The sequence below is a fragment of the Chiloscyllium plagiosum genome, unplaced genomic scaffold (genome assembly GCF_037043375.1).
Source record: "Chiloscyllium plagiosum isolate Xiang-an unplaced genomic scaffold, Cpla_swu_hap1 HiC_scaffold_11, whole genome shotgun sequence".
Taxonomy (NCBI): Eukaryota; Metazoa; Chordata; class Chondrichthyes; order Orectolobiformes; family Hemiscylliidae; genus Chiloscyllium; species Chiloscyllium plagiosum.
Window position 1 is genome coordinate 14,735,679 of NW_028270149.1, and position 19,760 is coordinate 14,755,438.

The 19,760-nt window shown below is 41.9% G+C and overlaps 1 protein-coding gene across 1 annotated transcript in view; it reads left to right on the forward strand.

The window, feature by feature from the left end:
* The window catches only part of il1rapl2 (interleukin 1 receptor accessory protein-like 2), a 1,049,350-nt gene that overhangs the window by 520,731 nt on the left and 508,859 nt on the right, over positions 1 to 19,760 (forward strand). The window contains exon 3 of the mRNA XM_043705153.2: positions 16,701 to 16,980. Within this exon, the coding sequence (XP_043561088.1) occupies positions 16,701 to 16,980 (280 nt within the window). The remainder of the gene's footprint in view (positions 1 to 16,700; positions 16,981 to 19,760) is intronic.

Below are 19,760 nucleotides of genomic sequence, written 5' to 3' on the forward strand. Positions count from 1 at the left end.
TAACACACCTAACTCTATGGAACAATTTAGTTTGGCCAGTGCACCTAACCTGCATATCTTTGGACTGTGGGGGGAAACTAGAGCACCTGGAGGAAACTCACACAGACTTTCAGCGACTGGTGTACAAGGACACCTAGGTCTCGCTGCTGGAATTGAACCTGGGTCCCTGGTGATGTGAGGTAGCAGTACTAACCACTGAGCCACTGTGCTGTCAAGTGGGTGGTAGGTAGGAAACAACGTAGGAATAAAGTGTGTTTTTTTTCTGAATGACAGCCAGTGTGCAGTGGAGTACCTTAGGGATCAGTGCTCGGACCAGAGTTATTCATTATATATATTAATGAGGGAACTAAATGTAATATCTCCATGTTTGCAGATGATACAGGGCTGGGTGAACTGTGAGGAGGCAGGGATGCTTCAGTGTAATTTGGACAAGTTGAGTTAGTGGGCAAATGTGCACAGATGTGAGGTTCTCCACTTTGACAGTAAAACAAAAGAAGATTATTATCTGAATGGCAACAGATTGAGAAAAGGGGTGTGCAGCGAGGCCTAGGTGTCCTTGTACACTAGTCGCTGAAAGTAAAAATGTAAGTGCAGCATGGGATGAAGACATTATATGGTACATTGACCTTCATATTGAGAGGTTTCAAATACAGGAGCAAGGGTGTTATGCTGCAGTTGTACAGGGCCTTGGTGAGACCTGGAGTATTGTGTACAGTTTTGATCATCTTATCTGAGGAAAGACATGTTGACCATAGACCACTGAATCCTGTGATAGCAGGACTGATATATAAAGAGAAACTGGATTTGTTAGGAATGTATTCACTGGAAGTTGGAGGAATGAGGTTGGGGGGATGGGGCAGGAATCTCATAGAAACCTACAAAACTTTAACCAGACTAGATATGGCAAAAGCATGTAAAAGCAGTAAGGATGTTCCCAATGATCACGGAGTCCAGAACCAGGGGTCACAGACTAAGGATATAGGGTGTGCCATTTTGGACAGAGATGAGGAGAAATGAGGAAAGTGGTGAGTGCGTACAATTCTCAGAAAGTGGTTGAGGCCAAAACATTGAATACTTTCAAGAAGGAGCTACACTTGGTGCTTTGGGCTAAAGGGATCGATAGATATGATGAGAAAGTGGGAACAGGGTACTGAGTTGGATGATCGGCCATGATCATATTGAGTGGTGGAGCAGGCTTGAAGACGTGAATGGCCTACTCTTGTCCTTATTATCTGATTATCAATGTAATATTTTTATTTTGACATTAGCAACATTCGGACATAAGCCATAAGAACAGTTGTAATAGCTCGGCTGAAAATTGACTTGACAGGAAGCTGGAGACAAATAGATTTTTCTCCAATTGAAGAAAGATTGGAGCTGATAGTGATTATGGGGAGGTGATGACCTAATGGTATTATTGCTGGACTGTTAATCTCGAGACCCAGCTAACATTCTGAGGGTATGGGTTTGAATCTCACCTTTGCAGATGGCTGAATTTGAGTTTAATAAATATCTGGAATATTGATCATATATAAAATGACCCATCTGGCTCACTAATGCGTTTTAGGGAAGGAAGCTGTCATCCTTATCTGGTCTGGCCTACATGTGACTCCAGACCTATAGCAATGTGGTTGACTCTTAAGTGCCCTCTGGGCAATTAGGGATGGGCAATAAAGACTGGCCTAGCCAGTGACACCCACACCCTGTGAATGAATGAAAAAAAACAAGTCTGGCTCTACTTCACTGTGTGTAGAAAGGTGATTAGAACATAGAACAGTACAGGCCCTTTGGCCCTCGATGTTGTCCCAGTCTTTTATCCTACTCTTTTATCCTACAAACCAACAGACCCTTCATTTTACTATCGTACATGTGCTTATCCGAAAGTCACCTGAATCTGACATCTCCCCTAAACCTCCCTTGAATCACCTTAAAATTATGCCCCGTCATGATTGCCATTTCCACTCTGGGAGAAAGTCTCTGGCTGTCCATTTTATCAATGGCTATCATCATCTTGTACACCTCCATCAAGCCACCTCTCATCCTCCTTCGCTCCAACGAGGAAAGCCTTAGCTCCCTCAAACTTTCTTCATAAGACATACCCTCCAGTCCAAGCAGCATCCTGGTAAATTCCTCTGCACCCTCTCTAAAGCTTCCACATCCTTCCTATAATAAGGCGACCAGAACTGATCACAATATTCCAAGTGTGATCTAACCAGGGCTTTATAGAGCTGCAGCATAACCTCGCGACTCTTAAACTCAATCCTCCTGCTCATGAAAGCCAACATGTCATTTGCCTTCTTAACAACCCTATCAACTTGGGTGGCAATTCTGAGGGATCTATGGACATGCACTCCAATATCCCTCTGTTCATCCACACTGCCAAGAGTCCTGCCTTTAACCTACCAAATTGAATCACTTCACACTTTTCCAGATTGAACTGCATCTGTCACTTCTCAGCCCAGCTCTGCATCCTGTCAATGTCCCCTTGCAACCTACATCAGCCCTCCACACTACCCACAACTCCACCAACCTTCATGTTATCAGCAAACATACTAACCCACCCTTCCACTTCCTCATACAAGTCATTCATAACTATTACCAAGAGCAGAGGTCCCAGAGTAGAGCCTTGTGGAAAACCACTGGTCACTGAGTTCCAAGCTGAATACTTTGCATCTACTACCACCCTCTGATTTCTATGGGCCAGCCAAATTTCCCTGCATCCCATGCCTCCTTACTTTCTGAATGAGCCTTCCATGGGGATCCTTATCAAAAGCATGGCTAAAATCCATGTGCATCACAAACACAACACTAACTTCATCAATGTGTTTTGTCACGTCTTTAAATAATTCAATAAGGCTAGTGATGCATGTTCTGCCCCTCACAAAACCATGCTGACTATCTCTAATCAAGCAGTACTTTTCCAAATAATCATAAACCCTCTCTCTTAGAATCCTCTCCAATAATTTGCCCATACCGACATAAGGCTGACTGGTCTGTGATTCCCTGGATTATTCCTATTCCATTTTTTTGAACAAGGGAATAGTATTTGCCACCCTCCAATCACCTGGTACTACTCCAATGGACAATGAGGATGTCCTGAAGAAGGGCATGTGCCCGAAACGTCGAATCTCCTGTTCCCTAGATGCTGCCTGACCTGCTGTGCTGTTCCAGCAATAAAGTTTCAGCTGCAAACATTATTGCCAAGATGCAGCAATCTCTTTCCTCACTTCCCGTAGTAACTGTGTGTATATCCCGCCTGGATCAGGGGACTTATATTTCCTAATGTTTTTCAAAATTTTGAGCATACCCTCCTTTTTAACATCAGCCTGTTCGATCATATCAGCCTGTTTCACACACAACAGGTCCCTCTCACTGGTGAATACTGAAGCAAAGTATTCATTAAGGACCTCCCCTACCTCCTCCAACTCCAGGCACAAGTTCCCTTCACTATCCCTGATTGGATTGGCTCTACCCTCCCTTTGGCCATCCTCTTGTTCCTCACATAAGTGTTGAACACCTTGGGGGTTTCTTTAGTCCGATCTGCTAACACTTTGTCATGCCCCCTTGTAGTCCATTCTTCTGTTCCTTCCTGGCTACATTGTAACCCTCTACAGCCCTGTCTGATCCTTGCTTCCTCAACCTTTAGTGAGCTTCATTCTTCCTCGTGACTAGATATTTCACATCCCTTGTCATCCAAGGTTCCTTCACCCTACCATCCCTTCCTTGCCTCAATGAGACAAATCTGTCCAGCACTCGCAAGAAGTGTTCTCTAAACAACCTCCACATTTCTGTCATGCATTTCCCTGAGAATATCTGTTCCCAATTTATGCTCCAGAGCTCTTGCCTAGTTGCATTGTAATTCCCCCCCCCCCCCCATTAATTACTTTCCCACACCGTCTGCTCCTATCCCTCTCCAGAAAAGATCAGGGAGTTGTGGTCACTATTACCGAAATGCTCTCCCACCGAGACATCTGGCGTCTGGCCTGGTTCGTTGTCACACACCAAATCCAACATAGCTTCCCCTCTAGTCGTCCTATCTACATATTGAGTCAAGAATCCTTCCTGGGCAGACCTGACAAAATCTTCTCCATTCAAACTGTTTGGACTAAGGAGGTTCCAATCAATATTAGGGAAGTTGAAGTCACCCATGACAACAACCCTATTACTTCTGCATTTTTCCAAAATCTGCCTCCCAATCTGCTCTTCCGTGTCTCTGTTGCTACTGGTAGGGGTCTATCGAAAACTCGCAATAAAGTGACTGCACCTTTTCTGTTTCTGACTCCCATCCATACTAACGCTGTAGACAAACACCCCTCGACACCCTCCCTTTCTGCAGCTGTGCTACTATCCCTGATTAGAGATGCGATTCCCCCACCTCTTTTACCTCCCTCTCTATTCCTTTTGAAACATCTAATCCTCAGAACTTCAACCAACTATTCCTGCTCCTGTGATGTCCAGGTTTTAGTATGTTTAGAGAAGATTTGTAGCTCAGATTGATGTTCTGGATGTAAGTTTCTCGCTGAGCTGGAAGGTTCATTTTCAGACGTTTCATCGCCATGCTAGGTAACATCTTCAGTCAGCCTCCAGTGAAGCACTGGTATTAGTGGCCCGCTTTCTACTTGTGTGTTTTGGTTTCCTTGGGTTGGTGATGTCATTTCCTGTGATGATGTCAGATCTAGTGTTGATGTCAGTTTCTGTACTTTATCACAGATGGTGGTAAATGGGGTCAAAGTCGATATGTTTGTTGATAGAATGCCATGCTTCATCTCTCTGTTTGGCTTGTCCTAAGATGGATGTGTTGTCCCAGTCGAAGTGGTGCCCTTCTTCATCTCTCTGTCAGGATATAATGAGAGTGGGTCATATCTTTTTGTGGCTAGTCGATGTTCATGTATCCTGGTGGCTAAAACTAATGCCTGAAAATGAACCTTCCAGCTTAGCAAGCAAACTTACATCCATATCTAAGTCTCCATCACGGCCACAACATCATAGCTCCAAGTACTGATCCATCCTCTTAAGTTCATCACCCTTATTCTTGATACTTCTTGCGTTAAAATAGACACACTTCAACCATCACACTGACTGCAACTTTGCCCTAACAACTGTCTATCCTTTTTTACAGACTCTGTGCATGCTGTATCTGCCTGTTCACCAGGCATCCCATCATCTGATCAGTAGCGCCTGCCAAACCAGTTTAATCCCTCCTGAAGAGTACTCCTGCCCAGAATATTGGTACCTCTCCAGTTCAGGTGCAATCCGTCCTTCTTGTACAGGTCCCACCTTCCCCAGAAGGTATCCCAATGATCCATATGTCTGAAGCCCTCCCTCCTACACTTGCTTTCTGTTCCTAGCCTCACTAACCCATGGCACCAGTAGCAATCCTGAGATTACTACCCTGTTCATCCTGCCTTTTAGCTTCCAACCTAACTCCCTGTATTCACTCTTCAGGTCCTCATCCCTTTTCCTACCTATGTCATTGGTATCAATGTGTACCATGACTTCTGGCTGTCACCCTCTTCCTTAAGAATCCTGTAGACTCAATCCGAGACATCCCTGACCCTGGCAGCCAGGAAGCAACATACCTTCCAGGAATCTCATTCGTAACCACAGAATCTCCTGTCTATTCCTCTAGCCATTGAACCTCCTATCACTATCAGTCACCTATTCACCCCCCCCTTCCCTTCTGAGCCACAGAGCAGGCTCAGTGCCAGAGACCTGGTTGCTGTGGTTTTCACCTGGTAGACTATCCCCAACAGTATCCAAAAGGCATACTTATCATTGAGGGGAATGGCCACAGGGAATCCTTGCACTGTCTGCCTATTTTATTTCCCTCTCTTGACAATCACCCAACTATCTTCATCCTGTAACTTAGATGTAACTAACTCCCTAAAACTCCTCTTTATCACCCTCTCAGCCTCCTGAATGATCCGAAGTTCATCCAGCTCCAGCTCCAGTTCCCTAACGTGGTCTGTGAGGAGATGGAATTGGGTGCACCTCTAGCAGGTGAAGTCAGCAGGGACACTAGTGGTGAGCCTTGCCTCCCACATCCAGCAGTTTGTGCTTGGATTATGTGGAATCCAATCTTAAAACTTACTAGAGACACAAAAGAAAGAGATTTTCCAAAGGTTTGAAGACACAAATTCATGAAATGTTTCAAGTTCAACATGGCTGTTCAAGAGCAGTATTTACTGGACTTGAAACATCAACTCTGTTTCTCTTTCCATGCTTATGCCAAACCTGCTGTGTTTTTCCAGCATTCTCTGTGTTGCTATGACTGAAACTCATGTTAGTATTGAAGACAATGTATGCATAAAGCTGTTTGAAACAATATCACACTGAGGAAGATAAATAGACGATGTCCAACAGTAGGGGGGGGGGGGGAACAAAACAAAAAGGCAACCAATGAGAACAAATTGTCAAGATTTTCTAGTAGACCAGGGTGCAAATGGCTTGACAAAGCATCCACCAACAGAGTAATAGTCTTACAATAATAACCTGGTGTCAAGCACAATGTACATTGGCATGGCCGATTCAAAGAGATTGCTAAATTAGGATAAAGTTAATCCATGGAAAGATGTATAAACAAAATAGAATGTGAGTAGAATGTCAGGAAGCTGTCTGAACAATTTCACTCCATTTGTCCATAAGTAATAGCAAATTTAAAACAGAGATTTGAAGAAATTACTTCTCTCAAATGGTCATAGATCTATGGAATTCACTAACCAACAGTGGGGCATTAAGTAAATTTGAGGAGGAGACAGACTTTTAATTAGTACTGGGTTGAAGAGTTATGGAGACCATGCAAAAAACATTTGGGCCGTGATGAGTTCAGCCATGATGATATCAGACAGCACAGCAGATTTGAGAGGCTGAATTGCCAACTCCTGCTCCTAGTTCTTATGTCTGTTATTGAAATCTGCATGACAGATTGCAAAAAGAATGCATCAGTAATCAAAGTAGATTTCTCAGTGCCTTCCTCATGTTCTATGAAATTGAAAAGATGCTGTCAATTTGTCGGTCTTTGTTATTGGAGCTGTTAAAAAAATGAGTGCACTTATATTGCAACTTTTAGAACCTCAGGGCAATCTAAACCACGCTGCAGCCCATTAAGTGCTTTTGAAAGTTGCAACACAGGAAACAGGGAGAATGCTGCCTGACCTGCTGTGCTTTTCCAGCACCACACTCTCAACACAGGAAACAAGGTGGGCAATATGTGCACAGTACTATCCCACAAATGACAATGTGATAAAAGTCAGTTAATCTGATAAATAGTGATTGAGGGATAGATATTGATGTGGATTCTGATGCCTTCTTCAAAAGATGCCTAGGAATCTTTCATGTCAACTCAGGAGAGCAATGTCTTGGTTTTACATCACCTGAAAGACATCACTTCCCAAAATGACAGTTGCTATTTGCCAAGATGTGCACAAAGTTAAAAATCACGCAACACCAGGTTATAGTCCAACAGGTTTATTTGGAAGTACAAGCTTTCAGAGCGCTGCTCCTTCATCAGGTAACTCGTGGGGCAAGATCATAAGACAGAATTTATAGCAAAACAAATTCTGTGTCTTATGATCCTGCCCCACTAGTTACCTGATGAAGGAGCAGCGCTCTGAAAACTGGTATTTCCAAATAAATCTGTTGCACTATAACCTGGTGTTGTGTGATTTTTAGCTATTCGTTAATTCAGTCTTTTCCTAAATATGATTGATTTTCATCTCTTATACTGTAATACCATGTGGAAAATATGAGAAATTCTGTCAGTGTGTAAATATATGCACCTTTTGCGAATAGTAAATACATCACGTTTTAAAGCTTTCATTGAGTTGTACTTCAAACAACATTGAGAAGTAAAGAAGGCCATCTACTTTTAAATTCTTATAGAAACCAACTTTCAATAAGTAACAGAAAGTGAACTAAGTGTACTTGAAAGCTGTTGTACATTGTAACGGGCCAGGCCAGGCCCCCTCAAAACATGTCAAGAAAATAGCCCAGACCCTAACTTTGCTAATTGTTTTGAGCTTGTGCAAGTTTGTAAACAAAACAGAATTTATTTACAGAGTACCGAATGCAAAAGAGAACAGAATACAGAATAACTTAACCTATCCAAAAACTCAATATACTATTGCAACTTAATGATGCTGTTCTAAATTCCACAAGCAATCCCACAAACACCCCTTGGCAAAAAAGATAAAATCTAACACAGTGTCTTACGAAAGAGAGATGACAGAGAGATCAGCATGGAACACCTTCTTCCATGGAGCTGTTTCTTTGACCAACAGCCTCAAAACTGATTGACTGACTGCTTGCTGACACCAAACCAAACGTGAGAAAGCTGAGCTGGGAGAACTGGCCGCTCCCCTTTCATTGCACAAGTGACTTTTTTTTTTAACTTAAAAGCTTCATCAAGTCGATAAACACAGACAAAATGGACCTCTGTTTTTATGAACCCTCTGAAAAAATCCCAAGGGCAACCTAACCTTGTTAAAGGAGCAGCATCATCACAACAAAAAACAAAGAAAATTCCAGCACAGGAACAAGCCCTTCGGCCCTCCAAGCCTGCTCCAATCCAGATCCTCTATCTAAACCTGTTGACTATTTTCTAAGGGTCTGATTGTTCTGCTCCCTGCCCATTCATGTATCTGTCTTGAATGGCACTATCGTGCCCACCTCTTCCACCTCCACTGACAATGCATTCCAGGCACCCAGAACCATTTGGGTAAAGAACTTTCCACGTATATCTCCCTTAAACCTTTCCCCTCTCACCTTGAACCTGTGACCCCTAGTAATTGAGTTCCCCGCTGTGGGAAAAAGCTTCTTGCGATCCACCCTGTCTATACCTCTCATGACTTTGTAAACTTCAATCAGGTCTTCCCTTCAATCTCCATCTTTCTAATGAAAATAATCCTAATCTAGTCAACCTGTCTTCATAGCTAGCACCTCTGTACCAGGCAACAACCTCCTCTGTACCCTTTCCAAAGCATCCACATCCTTTTGTTAATGTGGTGACCAGAACTGTAGGCAGTCTTTGAAATGTGTCCTAACCAAAGTTATATCCAATTGTAACATGGCGACAAGATAATGTTTACCATAGAATATTCACTTCACTGACTAAATAGAAGGAGACACTCACCTTAACCTATGAGTTGAAACCCTAAATGTCTTCCTCTCTCGCATACATTAATCACAAATACACATTGACTTTGCCTATTTGTATTAAAATCTCCAAGCCAGAAATTGCAGTTTCTGTACCTACACTAACTGTGAAAAGGAAAACACAGTATATCAGTAGTTCATGTGGTCCTTGTCTCCCTTAAATCTTGTGGGAAGACTGATGTGGGTGTTTATCCTCCCTTATGTTTTGCACCAGTCATGTGACTCTCTGTAACTCCCCCAGCACTGGGATATACAAGAGCTGTATATCCCAATGCTGGAGGAGTTACAGCGAGCCACATGACTAGTCTCAACAAATGATAAAAACAACATTGCTGATAGAAGAGAGAAATAACAATGGAAGGGGAAGCAACTGAAGTTAATAATGTGATTTTCTATTTCACTCTATTTTATCATCGAATCACTGCAACGTGGAATCAGGCCATTCAGCTCATCGAGTCCACACTGAACCTCCGAAGAGGATCCCACCCAGACCCAGACCCTGCCTATAACCGTGTATTTCCCATAACTAACCCGCTTAGTTGGCACCTGCCTGGACACCATGGGTAATTCAGTATGGCCAATCCACCCAACCTGAACACCTTTGGACTATGGGGGAAAACTGGAGCACCCGGAGGAAACCCCCACAGACACTGGAAGAAAGTGCAAACTCCATACAGACAGTCGCCCGAGGGTGCAATTAAACCCAGATGCCTGATGCTGTGAGACGGCAGTGCTAACCACTGAGCCACCGTGCCACCTACTTTTTGTAATTGTATTTGCATATGATGCAGTAATTCGTCAGCTTGTTTTTTTTAAGATGTTCATAATACCTGTGTCTCTTACATGTTCCTATACCCTGACTTTTAAAGGTAGCTACAGTAGACAGCACATACATTGATGGTGTTTCTCAATGGCATGCCAATTCTAAATGTTGCACCTTGCATGCAACAATTGACAGAGTGGACTCAATGATTTTACTGTTCAATGGCTTTATGACATTGTTCTCTTTGAATAATATTTATAACATAATTCTCATTTGAAAATAATCCAAGTGTAAATCATTGCAAAGCTTTGTAGTCCTGTGTTTCATATTAAACACTGATTATTTCCGTGAAAATATTTAAAACCCATGGGAGTAAAGGGACAATGACAACGTGGATGCAGAATTGACTAAGAGACAAGGCGTAGTGTTTAACAGTGAGTAATTACGTTTCAACCTGGAGTCAAGTGTTGTTCCCAAGGGGATGGGATGAAAAGGACTGTTCATTTTAATGTGGAACTGTGACCTTACGTATGTAGGACATAATTTCAAAAATTTGCAGAGGACACATTACTTGGAAATGTAATTGGTGTATTGGTGAAAAAAGTTCAGGTATATTGGTGAAAAGGACAGAAGCATGAGGAGAAATTTAATGCAAGGGTTTGTGAAAAGATTGATACATTTTTGATGGAGCTACTGCAGTATAAACTAAATCATAAAATTTTAACAGCAGCACTGGGACAGACTCAAATCTTTGATGGTGGCAGGTTAAGTGGCGAGGGCTGTTAAAGGAACAAGTAGAATCCTTGATATTGTGAACTAAGTTATACAAAGGCAAGAAAAACAGACCCTTTTGCTGCATCTACCCTGTCAAGTTAATTCAAAATCTGTTTTAGTAAGATGACCCCCTCATTATTCTAACTCTGGTGAGTACGGGCGCAACCTATTGAACATAGTGCTTCCATACTTGTTAACATCTGAGTGAACCTGCTTTTCTTAGCTTCCAATGCCAATAGATATTTCCCGAGACTGTTCACTGTATTCCAGTCACTTTCTACTGAGTGCCTTGCACAGTTGTAGTAAAGCCTTCCTCCTTTCCATAGAAACATAGAAGGTAGGAACATGAGTCAGCCATTCGACCCCTCAAGCCTCTTCTGTCATTCATTATAATCATGGCTATCATCAAGCTCAATACCTAATCCAACCTTTCCTCATATCACTTGATCCCTTTAACCAAAAGCACTACATCTAATTCCTTCTTGAAAACCCAATGTTTGAAGTTAGCCACTTTGTGGGGTAGTGCATTCCACAAGCGTGCCACTGTCTGGGTGAAGAAATTTCTCCTCATCTCAGTCATAAAATGTGTACTCCTTATGCTTAAAATCTATGACTGTGGCTCCTCACTCTGGAGAAAATCCTTCCTGTGTCCAACTGGTCTCATCCTGTTAAAATTTTATAGATTTCTATGTGGTTCTACCCACTGCCCCTCTTCTGAACTCCACTGTATATGATCTGAACCAGTCCAGTTTCTCTTCATACGTTAGTCCAGCCATCCCAGTCAGGCAAATCTCAGCTGCACTCTCTGCACAGTCAGAACATCCTTCCTGAGGTAAGGAGACCAAAACTGCACACAATATTCCAGCTGCGACCTCCACAATGCCCTGTATAGTTGCTCTCAGCCATGGATTAGATAGACGTGGAGCGGATGATTCCTCTTGTCAGGCGCTATTGGACAAGAGGCTATAGTCTTAAGATAAGGGGAAGCAAATTTGAAACAGAGTTCTCCAAAGTGTTCTGAATCTGTGCAATTTGCTAGCCCAAAGTGCAGTGGATGCTGGGACAGTGAGTAAGTTAGAGGAGGGGTTAGACAGGTTTGTAATTGTTCATGGAATGAAGGGATATGGAAGGAAGGCAGGAAGTGGAGGTGAGGAGCATATCAGCGATAATCAAATGACGGAGCAGGCCTGATGGATCGAATGGCCCAATTCTGCTTCTATATCTTACCTTTGTTCCTGTACTTGAATCCACTCTCAAATGCAGTTTGCCTTCCTTATTGCTAATGGAAACCTATGCACTTACTTTCAGCAACTGGTGCACAGAGACACACAGGTCTCATCGTGCATTCCCTTCTCTCAATTTACAGTAATTCTAATAGTAATCTGCCATCCTATTTTTTGCTCCCACTGTGGATACTCTCTCATTCATCACATTATACTGCATCTGCTATCCATTTGCCCACTCAATCAGCCTGTCCAAATTATTCTGCAACATCTCTGCATCCTCCTCACAGCTCACCCTTCCACCCAACCCTGTAATTTTTGAAATATTACATCTAAATCATTAACATACATTGTGAATAACTGAAATCTTGTACCAATTCCTGTCGTACCGGACTAGTCATTGCCTGCCACTTAGAGAAAGACCCATTTCTTCTTCCTATCTGCTAACCAAAGTTATATCCAATTGTAACATGGCGACAAGATAATGTTTACCATCGAATATTTACTTCAGCAGGGGACTGACTAAATAGAAGGAGACAATGGCATGCCATTGAGAAACACAATCAATGGTTTCCTATCTGCTAACCAATTTTCTATCTATCTCAATACACTACCCAGTCCCATCTGCTTTAATTTTACACATTAATCTCTTACATGGAACTTTGTCGAAAACCTTTCTTAAATTCTCGATAAACCGTATGGACTCACTCCCCTAATCAACTCTTCCAGTCAATTTGTCAAGCATGATTTCCCTTCTGTAAATTCTGCAGATTGTATCTAATCCTATCAATGTTTTCTCAGTGATCTGATGTAAAATCTCAGTGATCTGATGTAAAAACCTTGGATATTAGATTCTGACATCTTCCCCCCTGCCAGTGTAAGACTCAGTGGTCTATAATTCCCTGTTTTCTCTCTACCTCTCTTTTCTATTAGTTACATTACCTACCCTCCAATCTGCATTAACTGTTCCGGGAGTTTAAAGAATCTTGGAAAATTACATGAATGCATTGATTATTTCAAAGGCAACTTCTTTAAGTAATCTGGGATGTAGATTACCATGCCCTGGGGATTTATTAGCCTTCAATCCCATCAATTTCTCCAAAACCATTTCTCCACTTATATAGGTTTGCTTCATCCCTCTCACTAAATCTGGTGTTCTCCATCATTTCTGTTATTCATATCTTCTTTTGTGAAGACAGAGCAAACTGTGAATTTAGGTCATCAGCTATCTCTTTGTTCCCCATGATAAATTACCCTAGATTAAGTGACCTACATTAGTTTTCAATTCTTTTTTTTTCCATAGCCATAGAAGCTTTTACAGTCAGTTTTTATGTTCTCTACAATCTTACTCTCATACTCTATTTCCCCCCCTAATCAATTCTTTGATCCTTCTTTGCTGACTTCTAAACTGTTTCTAATCCTCAGGTCTGTTGATTTTTATCTTAACAATTTATTTGCCTCTTTTTAAGCCTCTAATACTATCTCTAACATCCATTGTAAATCATGGTTTAGCAATTGTTCTCTTTGCACTCTTACACCTGACAAGAACAAACAATTGTTGCCATTTGCCCTTTGAAAGTTTGCCATTGCTAATTCACTGTCATTCCATTTAGTCACATTTCCCAATCCAAGCCTCATACCACTGTAGTTTCCTTGTTAAGATTCAGGACCCTAGTCTCAGAATCAATGACCTCAATCTCCATCTTGATGAAAAATGTTCTCCTATTAAGGTCAGTCATCCTCAAAGGAGTCTCTCACAATTACATTAACAATGATTCCATTCTCATTGCATAATGCCCAGTCTAAAATAGCCTGTTCTCGGATTGGTTTCTCAACATGTCGGTCCAGAAAACCATCCCACACACACTGTAGGAATTTCTCCTCTACAGAATTGTGATTGCTTTGAGTTTCCCAATCTATATGCAGATTAAAGTCACCAATGATTACCTATGTTTTTTCACTGTATGCATCCCTGATTTCCTACTGACTGTCTTTCATAGTATCCCGATTATAGTTTGAAGGTCTATATATGGCTTCCACTACTGTTTTTTGCCCCTTGGTATGTCTCAATTCTACCCACAGATTCTACATTGTCTGAGCTAAAACCTTGCCTCACGATTGTGTTTATATCCTCTTTTAACCAGTAATGCAACTCCACCAGCTTCTCCTTTTTGTCTGTCTTTCAGAATTACTGAATGCCCCAGATCCCATCCCTGGTCACCCTGCAGCCATATCTCTGTAATCTCAACTATATCATATTCATTTACATCAATTTGCACAATTAGTTCATCCACTTTATTTCAAATGCTCCATGTGTTTAGGCACAAAGCCTTAAGGGTTGTCTTTCTAATGTTTCTTGTCCATTCCCACTATACTTTGCTGTGGCATTGTTTGATTCTGGCCTTTGATTCCTTTGCTGATCACTTCTGTTATTGCCATTTCAGTCTTGTGTTCTCATACTTGATTCCTCTCTGACTTTCAATAGTCTTTTCAGTTTGCACCTTTAAACTGAAGGCTAAAACAGGCAGTAGGTAAAAGCAAATGGACTGTAAGCCAAAGGAAGTGGAGTATTAATATAGGGAGGTCTTGCCAAAATCTATACAAAGCACTAGTCAGATCACATGTGGAATATAGCAAACAGTACTTATGGAATGATTCCTGATGAAGGGCTTTTGCCCGAAACGTCGATTTTCCTGCTCCTCGGATACTGCCTGACCTGCTGTGCTTTTCCAGCACCACTATAATCTAGATACTGACATCAGAGGCAGTCCAATTCTTATAAGGATCGTAAAATGCCTACGGTGCAGAAAAAGGCCATTCGGCCCATTAAGTTTGCACCAACCCTCCGAAGAGCATCCCACCAAGACCCACATCCCCAAAACTTTTCATTTCCCATGGCTAATCCAGCTTTACTGCACATTCCTGGACACAATGGGCAATTTAGCTTAGTCAATCCACCTGACCTGCACATCTTTGGACTGTGGGAAGAATCTGGAGCACCTGGAGGAAACCTACAGAGACACGGGGAGAACGTGCAAACTCCACACAGACAGTCAGCCGAGGCTGAAATTGAACCTGGGTGTCTGGTGTGTGAGCCACCCTGCTGCCCACCTTCAAAGTATGAATTTATAGCTCACATCTGGGCAATCACAAACTTTGTCCTGTTCAGTTTTCCCAACTGTTTATAGAAATTGATGATGATCAGAAAATGATTAATGAAATAGTTAAACTTTTTGTGAAAAATTCATCTGTGATTTCATCTTACTTCTGGTCATAGAACTGTAAGATAGTTGGAATAAGTATTCTCTTCATTGATCAAATCCTTGCAAAAATAACAATCTTATGTAGAATTGACAAAGTTTGCTATATTCTTCCGTGCGGTGTCTTACAAAATGTTCTGTGAATGTTCAGTAGTTATATGATTGCAATTATTATACTACTTTGTGCTTAAATGCAAAAAAAATGTCAACTTTCATCCAAAAAATGATGGTCTTATCAAAGTTTACAAATCCATTACAATACTATAAAAATATTCAATCCATTCTCCTGTCCTCTCCCTGGAGCCTTATATCCCCCTAACAATCAAAAACCAATCTCTGTATTAAATACAATCAATAGCATGGCCTCCACATTCCTCTGCAACTCTGAGTTCCACAGATTCACTACCCTCTGGCTAAAGAAACTCCTTCTCATCTCATTGTCCCTTCACACTGAGGCTGTGCCCGTGGATCCTTGTCTCTCCTATGAGTAGAAACATCTTCTCCATATACACTCTCCGTGCTGTAACATCTCTATGACTCTAACCAGGCTTTTAGTATTCTTTAAGTTTCAATGAGTACCCCACATCCTTCTAAATGTCACGTGCAGACCCAGAGTCCTCAAGCGCTCCTCATATGACAAGCCCTCCATCCCTGAGATCATTCTTGTAAATGTCCTCAAGAGCCTTTCCCACCCCAGCACATCCTCCTTAGGTCCAAAACTGCTCACACTATCCCAAACGCTGTCTGACCAGAGCCTTATGCAGGCTCAGCAGTACATTGCTGCCCTTGTATTCTAGCCCTCTTGAAATGAATGCTACCATTTCATTTGCCATCTTAACCACCATGTTAACCTAAAGATACTCCTGAATTAGAGCTCCCAAATGCCTTTCTGCTTCAGAGTTCCTATACTGCTATAGTTCCTACCAAAATGCATGAACTCACACTTTCCCACAGTATATTCCATCTGCCACTTCTTAACCCACTCGCCCAGCCTGTTCGAAGCTCTTCTGCAGCCTCCCCACTTCCTCAACATTACCTGTTCCCCCATCTGTCTTTACGTCATCTGCAAACTGAGCAACAATGCCCTCAGTCCCTTCCTCCAGATCGTTAAGGTGTTACATGAATAATTGCGGTCCCAACACGGATCCTGGCGAAACTCCACTAGTCACTGGCTGCCATCCTGAAAAAGACTTTTCTCCTCACTCTCTATGTTCTGCTAGTCAGCCAATCCTCTGTCCATGTCAGTACCTTGCCCCAAATACCATGGGCTCTTATCTTATTTTGCAGCCTCCTGTGTGATACTTTGTCAAAAGCCTTCTTGAAATCCAAATAGATCACAATCACTGGCTCCCCTTTGTCTAACTTGCTGGTTACCTCCTCAATGAAAACTACCAGATTTGTCAGACATGACCTCCCCATATTGGACATCTTAAATTGAGGCACACAGCTTCTAAAGCAGTCAGCTTTTGAGAGTAATGATCTACTATCTAATGAATTATTCTTTTCATTTTTATTTCTATATTGCAGTTGACGTCTGTATTGACTGGTCTGTGGATCTCAAGAAATACATGGTGCTGGTAGGTGAACCTGTGCGTATAAAATGTGCACTCTTCTATGGATATATCAGGACTAACTACAGCATGGCGCAGAATTCAGGGCTCAGCCTAATGTGGTATAAAAATAACGGACAAGGAGATTCCGAAGAGCCAATTATATTCGCTGGGCGCAGAATAAGCAAGGAAGAGGATTCCATTTGGTTCCATTCAGCAGAGTTACAGGATAACGGATTCTATACTTGTGTATTAAGGTGAGTGGAAATTTATGAAATGTGTTATCAACATAAAACTGTACTGTTGACGGTGTATTGCTATAGATTGAGTAGCAGTAGCAAATCACTTAAAACATTTGGAAGGTAATGAACTTTAATTGAACATGAATTGGTGAAAAATATTGCAATGCTATTGTGTAATGTAGTAAAATCATGCAGGTATGACATAGGTAAAGGGAAAGTGCAGACAAAAAAAAAGCACTTGTTCCTGAGATATATTTACATTATTTATGTTTTTAAGGGCTTCAGTGGGTTAACAGTTAAAGGCTGCATTTAAGGTATGTCAGTGTATCTCTGTGACCCCTGTTTATTAGTATTCCAGGGCCTTAGCTCCACTTGATGCTGGGTGATCAATCTCATGTTACCTTCTTGATGTGTCCCAGATTTCACTGACCTCTAGCTTCCTTACACAGTCGTGACTGCAAATGACCTCCCAGAACATTGGAATCTTTTCAACTTTCACACATTGAAAAGACATGCTCTGACGGTGTAAAAGATTTAAATCTGGTGTTTTATTCATACGATTCAGGATTTATTTGATTGTGATGGTGGATCTGGGGGAGTGGAGAAAACCTCACTACTCCACCATGACTGTAAATCATAGAATCCCTACAGGGTGGAAGCAGACCATTCAGCCGATATCTACTCTCTGAAGAGTATCCCACCCAGACCCATCCCCCCTTTCCTACCCCTGCATTTCCCACTGCTACATCACCTAGGCTGCACATCCATGGACACTATGAGCAATGTGGCATGGTCAATCCACCCAAACCTGCACATCTCTGTACTCTGAGAGGAAACTGGAGCACCCAGAGGAAATCCACACAGACACGGCAAGAATATCCAAACTCCACGCAGACACTTGCCAGAGGCTGGAATCAAACCTGGGTCCCTGGCGCTGGTAGGCAGCAATCCCAACCACTCAGCCATTATGCCATCCCAAAGTGTTAATTAAGTCACCAAAATACAACACAACTGATTCTTCTTTCTATGACAAAGGGTATCTACAGATCATTCAGTTTACTGATCTTCTTTATTATCTTGCATGAACCACTGAACCACTGAAAATCTTGCTGTCAGAGGTTCCTGCTGTAAAGGTAATGTGTGTAATATCCAAATTTCACTTGCTTGCCTGTCTATTCCCTCACCTTTACCTGGGAATGTTTGAAATGGTTCTGTGCAACTTTCCAGATTGCCACCAGCCTCTGTAAGGACACAGACCCGCAATCCAACATCGAGGATCCATGTTTGTGTCCTATAAACCTTTCCTGATCAATTTCATAGACCCTTAATCTCATGATAAATTAATTATTATGAATTAAATCAAGTGTTTAAACCAAAAAGATTCATTTTGCAAGTTCCGGTGATAAATAGTAGAAAATCCAAAACATTGCCCCAATTTTGGGGATATTCCTGATAACATGCTTTACTTGTTGTCTTGAGCATCTGATGGTATCTCTCAAAGGTTCCCTTTATCTGTGAGTGACATACTGTGGACTTATGATGTCTTGAAAAACTTTGGACAGAAAATTGGAATCTTGTCTGACTGTATTTTTATTGGTAGCCCATAACGAGTAATGGAGTTAATTATTCCACTATTATTTTAGCTCTGATTTCCCTCATTGAATAGCTTTTGGGAAGCGTGTCATCATATCCATAATAGTAAGGGTGGGATCAGTTAACTCAGAAAGCTGGATGGCTGGTGTATGATGCAATAACACCTGCAGTGCAGTTTAATTTCCATATCAACTGAAATTACGATAAAAGTCTCAACGTCTCAACCTCACCCTTCAGCTGACTCTCAAATTATGCACTATCAGTTTCTCTCTCATGAGACCGAGCAGCTCTGTGGTCTAATATTGAGTGTACACTGGGAGAGGTCTTGCAGTTCAATAATAGAGTTCTTACCTCTGCTATGGGTATGGAAGATGCTACTTTGAATGAACTTTGAGGTTTTCCCACTACTTGACACATGTCACAAAACTGCACAATGCCCTCATGAACACCTGGTCAGTAAAAATGTCAATTTATAAATGCTTGAGTTTTCTATAACCCTACACATCCTGCTGTAGGAATTTCATGTGCTACCCACAATATCTCTGTGATATATATTTGAATCACCTGTCTACTCTTTGCTGCGGGATGATTTCCTCATCAAATCCCATCTTTCATAAGAACATTGTAGAATTTCAATTACCTCAGCTCCGATGTGGGATGGTTATGATAACGTATTTAACTCCAGAATTGCTACCTAAGAATCAATTAACAATCAAAAACCTAACAATCATTTCTTTTGGATTATCAACATTTAAGGGAAGCCTTGGCTAACCTAATATCTCCCCGTGGAATCACTTTAACCCCTCATGATGGACTTTACTTAGACACTTAAGAAGGGCGCATGCCCGAAACGTCGATTCTCCTGCTCCTTGGATGCTGCCTGACCTGCTGCGCTTTTCCAGCAACACATTTTCAGCTCTGATCTCCAGCATCTGCAGTCCTCACTTTCTCCTCGAAGATTTTAACCTACTGTGAATCCTCTTGCAAGGATGCCTTCCTTGAAGAAGCTCTCTTCCTCCCTCTACAAGGATTTCAGTGAGTCCCTCTCTCACTGCACCCCCCAGATCATCTCCTCTGGCCAGAAGCTCTTCAGCCATGTTCTCAAATAGACTCGCTACCACAGCCACATCTCCTTCCTCAGTACCTGCCCACGGAACCGACTGACCCCGCACGGACTCCGGACTGATTCCTGAAGAAGGGCT